The following is a 9,823-nucleotide window of genomic DNA, read 5'->3' as shown; positions in this document are numbered from 1 at the left end:
AGTTTTTAATATTAATGTTTTGTTCATGACCTGATGCTCTCCCATGCTGATAACATTTGTTACAATCAGTTTAAATTTTGTTGATTATTGCAATGTCTTGTTTAGTAGGTCTTTTACTTGATGTCCTCCCTGGCACAATAGTAAACGCTGTGGTAAAATAAAAAGTAAAAATAAAAATATTTTTTATTCAATTAAACTTTTACAAGTATTTTTAAACCGTCAGATGCATTGGTTCGGAATGCCTTTCCTACCGAGAAGAACCAGCAAGAAACTCGGCGGTTGCTCTTTTCAAAGATTTGATATACAATGTGTAATATACAACGTGTTATAAGTGGAGGTCTTGGGTTCGATTTTGGACAGTTTGCGAATTAATAGTTTCTAAATTAGCTCTTATCTGGTCTGGTGGGAGGTTTTGGCCGTGGCTTAGTAACTGCTCTACCATACCCTACCATACCCCTTCTAGGTTCTATCTTAGACTACATCATCTCTTCCCATCAGTTGAAATCAAAGTCAAAGTTGAAGCTAACTTGTATCTGAATTTAAGCCTTAGATATGCACAACTATTTTGCACTACGTATTACACACCATCAAAAGGAGATACCCACGTATCAACGGAGTTTAAAAATGAAACATTAAGATGTTCCTAAACCAAGTTAGTACATATTGTACAATATCAAAGTGTGTAAGTTTTTTAAAATAAGAATTATACAAACAGTCACAAATGTTCGATTACGAAGAACAAATAACATTCAATGTAACTAACCGAACGCAATTCTATAAATCGTGAACGAAAGACGAGGCGGAGGCCATAAAACATTTGCATAAGCGACGGCCCATGTCCCGGTCTGTCACTTAATTATATTTATACGGAACTACCACGGATGTACTAATTTTAAATGAGATATTCCTGTAACAGCATAATATATGGCTCAATTCGCATTCAATTTCAAAGCTTTCTTCCAAATACAGTTTACTTAATATAATTTTAAATTGTATTTAACATTCGTTCATAATGGAACCGCTAGAATATGGAATGCCCTTCCAGCTTCAGTTTCCTCTCCACTTTATTATAGATATCTTCAATTCAAGAGTGAATAGGCATCTTCTGGGCAAGCACGCTCCACCTTTGACTGCATCAGAACTTACCAGCAGGTTCGATTTTTGCAGGTTGCAGCCAAGCGCTAGTCTGTAAATTAAAACAAACCCTAATTTTCTTTTTACACCAGACGAGTGGCAAATTGACAGCTCAGTATTCGGCCATTCGTGACTCAAAATCTTCAATAGTTTTTGTATTGTCAAATCTGGTATAGGTAATGATGAATTCCAAGCCTAAGTAGATGATAAACTCAAGATATAGAATGCTGGAAGCGTAAACCAGGCTAACCAAAAAAACAAGTACCATGTTTGGTTCGTTGGCACCATAATAATATCATTATCATCAACAACAACTGATAGACGTCCACTGCTGCTCATAAGTCTCTTGTAGGGAATTCCGCACGCCACGGTTTTGCGCCGCCTGAATCCAGCGGCTCCCTGTGACTCGTTTAATATCTTCTGTCCACTTAATGGTGGGACTTCGCCGCGCTTTCCGGTGCGCCATTGCAGCACCATGGGTCTACTGGTTTTTCGAACTATGTGCCCTGACCATTGCCACTCTCTGAACTATGGTGGTTACTCTGGTTCTCCTCCATCTCTTCATATCTGATTTGATCACGTAGAGTAACTCCAAGCATAGCTCTCTCCATCGCTCGCTGAGTGACTCTGAGCTTTCTTATGAGCCCATAGTTAGCGAGCATAACAATATATTATTAATAAATCCCTAAAAAGAGATCATTTCGCAGAAAGCTGCTGAAAATAAAAAATATAGGAAGCCGTTTCCAACTCTTAGATTAACCTGCTTCGGCTTGATTAAAGGCAGATATAAATCTTTTTGTCTTTATAGGTTTGCACCGATATCGAGTTATCTGCACTCCGATTTCGGTGTGCTGAAATTATACTCGAGAATTGTTGATTAAGTTGCTGATGTGGTTACACTGGGGCGACATTGTTATACAAGATTAATGGTGTTCACTGAGATAAGGAGGTGGGAGCTAAATGCATTTACATGTGCGAATAAAGCGGGCCTGATAAAGCGACAAAGAAGTTCGCTTCGAATAATATCCACCACCATCCTTTATCGTTATGCTCGAGACACAAATCTTCAGCGTTCGAAAAGCAAACGGTTCTGTAACTAACGATCGCAAATGAAAGCATATTTCAATTCATTTGTGTTTTCTAATAATACAATTACCAAGCACATTTCATATAGCAAATATAAAGGTATTTCAATTCCTGCCGAGTTTCTAAAAGATTCTTTAATGAGATTTATAAAATAGAGAAAGATGTTTATTTTTCTGAGTACGTAAGATATAATTTTATTGTACTCCACTTATTATACTATCATATAAGGTGTAACCAGAACGTTAGCAAAAACGAAGACAGGTGATAGTACTAATGATTATTGATAAGGTACCACAAAACCCACAAATTTTTTTTTTCAATCCTGTATTTTTAAAAGTTCACTGCATATTTTTTTAAAGAATATTAGCGATCTCAATCATGACTAATATTCCTCTTTCCCCTCCAACTAAGCGTAAAGCTTGTGCTAGGCGTACGACAATAGTGCAACGGGTGCGATTTGAACCGCCGACCTTTCGGAATCCAGTCCGTTCCTTAACCGTTGGCCTATTGAGGTATTAAACAATTTAGATTGCAAATAAAACATCTGACTGACGCTAGCGATCAACGAACGTTACGTAATATAGACCACTCGGATTCAATGCCGCGTCGTAGATGGGCATTCAGTCGAGTTTTGCACGCTGAAACATACTAAATAACAACGTACAATACATACGTTTGAAAAATACTAAATCACTAAAAGTACAAGATTATGTTTAGATAGTAGTATAATAATAACCCTAAGATTTCGATAGGGTTCTGGTCACACCTTTTTCCACGTGAAAAAGCAATCCAAAAACTTTCTCAAGAGGAAAAAGGAACCCTTATAGGATCACTTCGTTGCCTGTCTGTCTGTCCATCCGTTCGTCCGTCCATCCGTCCGTTCGTCTGTCCATCTATCCGTCAAAAAATACGACTGTAGTACAGAACTGAGTCTGACTCGCACTTGGGCGGTTTGTCTGAATAGCGAATATTTATTTTGAAGAGAAAATGTTTGTAAAAATTGTTTGTAATACTTAAAAGCTGTGTGTATTAATGTAGATTATTCGGTATCGTAGATTGAAGTTTACGATTATGGTCGTTATTGTGATAGAAACGTAACTAACGAGCGTAATTAAAAACGGGATCAAATTCCAGTTCACTGCGTTTTACCTATTTATGACTTTTACACTATTCTTAAGTTTAAGTTAACTCTGAATGCAAATCGTGTTATAATATAAACTTTAAAGAAATTTCAACTTAAATGTTTTTTATTTTGTTAACTATGAAGCAAAAAATATTTGACGGCAATAAGATATTACAACAAATTCCGGAAACTGTTGATTTGAATCGTTTTTTTTCCGCTTTGTATCCGGATTCCGTAATCTTATTACGTGGCACGTGAGCTTTATACCGTTCGTGATATTTGCGAAAAGTTAACGATAAACTGCATAGAGATTACGTTCCTAATAACAGTAATAATACATTTTACTACTTTAATCCATACTTCCATACAAATTTTATAAATGCGATTGTGTGTCTGTCTGTCTGTCTGCTAGCTTTCCACGGCCCATCCGTTTAACCGATTTTAATGAAATTTGGTAGAAAGACAGCTTGCATTCCGAGAATGGCTACTTTTTGTCCCTGAAAATCAAAGATTTCCCATAGCAGCAAAAAAGTTAAATTAAGCTCAGCATCTTGCCTTATCTATTTATACAATTTGAGTTAAACATTACTTAAGCGATAATGTTGTTAGGTGAGCTTTTATCTCTTTGACTATTGTTTGCCGATTTCACTTGGTCAAGCTTTCATTCGCTAATCCTATTGTTAAAGCTAATTGTGTTGAACGCATTACAATAGATTCGTTCATAAGATTTATTTTAAATTAATCTTTCATTTTCTTTGGTTAATAGTTTCTATTAAAATAGAAACCAAGAGCCAGTTAAGTACTTAAGTCATACATAGGTACGTCTCTATATATAAAAATGAATCGCTAAATGTTTTGCTGATCGTAAGTCTCGAGAACAGCTGAACCGATTTCGCTAAGAATAGAAGAGAATAGAATAGAATAATTCTTTATTTGCATAATGTGGTACATAAGATGTTGAATCTAAGAAACAGTCCAGCACATTAGCCATGTCGGCGTACAAATATAGTTGACAGTTGAGATTATTGAGTGTAAGACTAAATATTTTTTTTATAAAATACAGGCAAATCATAAAATTAAACTAAGTACGTATGAGTAATAAATATACCATAACATTTTACATTTTTACAATAATTGTAAATGTCAAAACCAAGCGAATATAGGCACCGTAATAAGTTTTTTTTTTAATAATGTCCAACAATAGAATGTCAAAAACGCTTTTTATCATGTTGGAAAAATTCTTCTAAGAAGTAAAAATTTTTTCCTTGCAACCATTTTTATTTTTTTATATAATCCATTCTTTTTTTATAAACCATTTTTCTTTTTTTATATAATTTTTTTATATAATCTAATTCTTTTTTTATAATATTCCTTGAAGTACGGGGATGGTTGTTACGGAGAGAAAAATTTTAAAAAATTGCCTGAAAAAGAATCGACTATTAGGCGGTACGAACTTCGCCGGGGCAGCCAATTTGAAATAAAATAAAACCGACCAAGTGCGAGTCAGACTCGCGCACCGAGGGTATCCGTACTACAACCGTATTTTTTCGACATTAACCCTCTTTCGAACTTTCTTTAAATCCACGTAAAAACACTTTTAATTAAGACTATGAAGGTAAGTACCTGCCTTATCTATGTACCATATCAGTAAACATTATGAACACATTTCATATTTTAATTGCCTGTTCATATCTTGTGCGGGTTAACTCAGGTGGTTTAATTAGAACCAAACTGTATCAAATATAACGTGTTACTGTTGCGGTTACTTGTAACATACATTTTGACCGCAGTTTATCGTTAAATGTATCGATATCTCGCTTAAATAATAATAATTAATAAAACGCTTTCACTTTTTTACTTGTTGCGGTAATTATGTTTCTCACTTAAATAATGTTGCCTTTGAAAAGAAAAGAATGAAAGTATGATTATGGTCTGTATATAAAAATATGCTACTTTTCAGGGTTCCGTCAGGGGTGAGGTCAAAAGGAAAAACCGGCCAAGTGAGAGTCAGGCTCGCACACCGACGGTTCCGTAGTAGGTACAGTCGCAGTTAGGATCCGCAGGTGAAGCTCTTTCATATGATACCCCACCTGATATAGTTATCTTACTTTGATAATTTCTGTATAATGTAACCACAAGTTCACGGTTTTCAGATTTAATATCACTAGGACAGAGTAATATAATAAATATCTAAATCTAAATCTAAATATATAAAAGGAAAAGGTGACTGACTGACTGACTGACTGACTGACTGACTGACTGATCTATCAACGTACAGCTCAAACTACTGGACGGATCGGGCTGAAATTTTGCATGCAGATAGCTATTATGACGTAGGCATCCGCTAAGAAAGGATTTTTTGAAAATTCAACCCCTAAGGGGGTAAAATAGGGGTATGAAATTTGTGTAGTCCACGCGGACGAAGTCGCGAGCATAAGCTAGTATACTTATAAACGGTAAAGGTGACTGACTGACTGACTGATCTATCAACGCACAGTTCAAACTACTGGACGTATCGGGCTGAAATTTGGCATGCAGCTAGCTATTATGACGTAGGCATCCGCTAAGAAAGGATTTTTGAAAATTCGACTCCTAAGGGGGTAAAATAGGGCTTTGAAATTTGTATAGTCCACGCGGACGAAGTTGCGGGAATAAGCTAATATAAAAATGATTTTCTACTTCTATCATTAAAATATAGAGCTACAGATAAATTGAAACGCTTGTTACATTGGACATTAAATCAATTTCTGTATTAATATTTAATACTAGTAAAACTGTAAACGGGTTACGCCTTTACAAGTATTTAAAATAATTGAAAAATGTTCATGTTTAAATAGCGCAGTGTGTGTTCTTTATTAATTAGCTGTTCATTATAGATTGGACTTTAATTACTTACTTCTGCTGATACCTACATGTTATAAATTCACTCCATATTACATATTACCTATTTGTACGCGACAGGTCGAGATGGCAGTCGGGGTGGGATTGCCCCACACACCAGCATATAGGCCCCGCGCTAACCGGCAGGCCGGTGCGGTGTGGCGCAGGCGCTATGTGGGTGTGCGGGGCGTCCCCCCGCTTCATACTTCGATTGCCATCTCGACCTGTCGCGTATTACCTACTCATCTAATTTTTAATTTTAAACTAAATTAGTACCTATAGGTAGAAGGGCTATGATTGTAAAAGTTGTGTTATAAAGCTGTTAAAGTTAGTATAGTCCGCGACAGGTTGAGATGAGAATGAGATGGCAATCTGATGGGGGGACGGATGCCTCGCACAACCGCACGTCACCCCCGCTCGCCCGCATCGGGTTAACGCTAGGGCTGTGCGGATGTGTGTGCGGGGCATTCCCTCCGCGATTGCCATTTCGACCTGTCGCGCTCTATACCTATCTTTATCTGGTACTACCAGGTACCTTTACCTGTCAAAAAAAAAACTAAAATTTATTTCATCATTATTTTATTTTATTTTTCCTTATTCTACACTTATGCTACATAGTACTTTACATTATTATTTACTTACAAATTAGCATATAGGTACAAACATATATTATTATCTTCACAGCCATATTATATATATTAATTATACCTAATTGTACATTTTTCTTGACACTGAGAACAATAATATTTTACACGCAAGACTAGATATACACAATTGATCTAAGTTAATTTTTGCTACTTTTGTTGCCACCACGTAATCGCATCTAATAATTCACTATCATTCACAGGATTGGTTTCACTATAGTAATTACTGGTATAACAATCATTGGCTGTAGAATAACTTGAAGAAACACCAGAGGAGCATTCAGAATCGGCAGGTGAAGGCACTGAGTCGGAGTAAGGTGAACTTCTTCCGCCAAAAATTCCTTCATCGAGTTCACATAACGAAGTTTTCATAGGAGCGTTAGTTTCTTTAGTAACGCCCACTGCTGCATCACTTTCGTCTATTAATCGCTCCATGTACCTTATATATTCGACGACCATTCGCAAAGTGTCCACTTTGCTTAGCTTCTTCCCTGATCCTCGGCGCGCACCTCCGGATAAAGCGCTGACGATCGCTGCAGGCAACCTTTTCCTTAACGCGGTAAAACCATCGTTCACTTGTTTCACCCGATTCCTTTCACGAGCGTTCCTCCTCGCAATAGATGCTGCTTGTGCTCCTGTGTAATTATTTTTATACGTATACTTTCGTGTCACTGTACAATCCATTTTTTTTTCAGTGTTCGGTGCAATAGGGACGAATTTCGGCGACTCGTTCTTATAAGGCGTCATATAGGCCATGGCGTAGTTCTTACTCTGAAGCATTCTCGTATTTAAGAACGCAGACTGTTAACAAAATTCCGAAGTTTCAACGTACTCGACGGCGAGGTAATGAATGAGTCCGATAGGGTCCCGCGGCTCTTTATAAGACTCGCCTGACCAAAAAAATGAATAGGGAACACTCCCACCCCTATCCTTTTTTTTGGGTCGGTACCTGGGATATGATTTTTTCGAAAACGCCGCGAGTAGTCCAAACTTTATACACGTGCCGTGGAATTAACATTCACCAATATGTGGGACGATTCAAAACCACTAGACTACTGCATAGATTTTGTGTTTGTTTAAGTTAAGTATAAGTAAATAAAGGCACATATAAACGTAGGATTTTAAAAGACTGAATGCATATTATATCACGATACTAAAAATATGGCTTACTTAGTACTACTTAGTTTTTTTCATTACTTTTAACTAAATCTTTAATTTTGCTGGATAAAATATTACTATGTCCTTCACCGGGATGTAAGCTACATCTGTAACAAATTTCGTTGAGCCGTGAAAAGATAGCAGACAGACATACACACATTTATAACATTAGTATGGATTATATTATACAGAAGTCTTTATATCAATTAAAATAACTACGACGTACCTACACATTTTTAAAAAAAATTATTAGATGTTACGAAAGCTTTGAAGGTTTTTTTCTATATATATATAAGCTAGATTTATTTCAACCTAGATGGTGCCCAATAACTTCCTTCATTCACGTGGATTTAGGTTTTTGAAAATACCGTGGGAAGTTTTTGATTTTTCAGAATAAAAAGAAACTTATTACCATCTTCGGGATGCAAGCTATCTCTATACCAATTAGCCGATGCCTACTAAGTAGTTCGTCCACGTTGATTAAGGTTTATCAAAAATATCGTTTGAAGAAATCAGGGAACTGATTGAACGTGATTTTAGCCTATGTAGAGATGTCCCCAGGGTGCAAGCTATCTCTGTACCAAATTTCGTCAAAATGGGTGAAACGGATGGTCCATAAAAAGTTAGCAGATAGGCAGAGAGACAGACACACTTTTGCCTTTATATTACATATCAGTATGGATAACTCAACAAAAATGGAATTCAATCATGTATGGTCATCTTGAGAATTTCACTTTAAAATCTATTAAAATCTCTTTAAGTCAAGTGCGACTTTCAATGCTTAACATAATGCGCAATGGTAAATTTATGACACTCCCTCAACATCACGAAACAACGCATGTTTTATGGTATTTGTGCCCACGACAAAGCCCAGAACCAATAGCAATAGTTATCACAGACCTAGCATTTTAATCAAAAATATACACTAAAGCTTTGCGTTTAAGATACATATTGTTATTTTCTTTGCTCCACAATGAAAAGTCTGTAAGCACCTTGGGCGGTGTGCGTTCAGTGAATTTTTGAAAAAAGTTACATTAATTTAGAACTATGGGACTCGATATTTTAAACAGTCAATGGGCAAATGTCCATTGTGACATTCATTGTGCTGTAAAAAGATTACACAAGGAATGTGGGGCAGGCTATTGAGGATGAATGGATTGTTTAGAAGCCTTCAATCATCCCATTGACGCAGGCGCTAAACTTGAGTTTAATAGACTCTATGTCGCCTTTGAGAAGGTTATTCATATTTAATTTTGTCCCATTGATTCTGTATGGTCTACCTGCTAACGTCTTTTAAATGTGAAACGCTGGAAACAATACTAGATACTTATTGTTGACAGTGACATAGCTACTTGTTATCCCGAAAAATATAAAAGAGTTTCTACGGGATTTTTTAAATCCACGCAAATGAAGTCGGTATATTCTCATGTTGTAGTACAACAGAAGACATTGCAATGCAATTGATTAATACATTAAGCTGTCGCGGCTTCACCATGCAATCCTCTGCAGAATTTCTAACGTCTTTATTTAGTTTATTATCTCAGTAATACAGTTTATTACATACAGAACCCACGTAATATAGCAAATTTTTCCCCAGAGCCATATAACTTAACGCGTACACTTCAATGATATAAAAGCGACGCCCATCCATCATCTACCTAGCCTTCTTCCTGCAAGTGAATTTGCAAAGTATAATAAAATTGTGGGAGTGATACATTCGAGCACAAAACTTGACAAAAGCGCCACGGGCGCTTACAATACCGTCGTCAAATAACATTTAGCCAGCCCACACCTTAGA

At 36.4% G+C, this 9,823-nt stretch overlaps 1 protein-coding gene across 1 annotated transcript; it reads right to left on the bottom strand.

Annotated features, from left to right (window-relative positions):
- Window positions 1-7,017: 7,017 nt before the first annotated feature.
- LOC117982985 (achaete-scute complex protein T3-like) lies at window positions 7,018-7,647 on the bottom strand. Its single transcript, XM_034969440.2, has one exon. The coding sequence runs from the start codon at window positions 7,645-7,647 to the stop codon at window positions 7,018-7,020; it is 630 nt and encodes a 209-aa protein (XP_034825331.2).
- Window positions 7,648-9,823: the final 2,176 nt, after the last annotated feature.

This window comes from Maniola hyperantus, chromosome 6 (genome assembly GCF_902806685.2).
Source record: "Maniola hyperantus chromosome 6, iAphHyp1.2, whole genome shotgun sequence".
Classification (NCBI taxonomy): domain Eukaryota; kingdom Metazoa; phylum Arthropoda; class Insecta; order Lepidoptera; family Nymphalidae; genus Maniola; species Maniola hyperantus.
The sequence above is the reverse complement of the archived record's forward strand: the minus strand, read 5'-3'. Positions and strand labels throughout refer to the sequence as shown.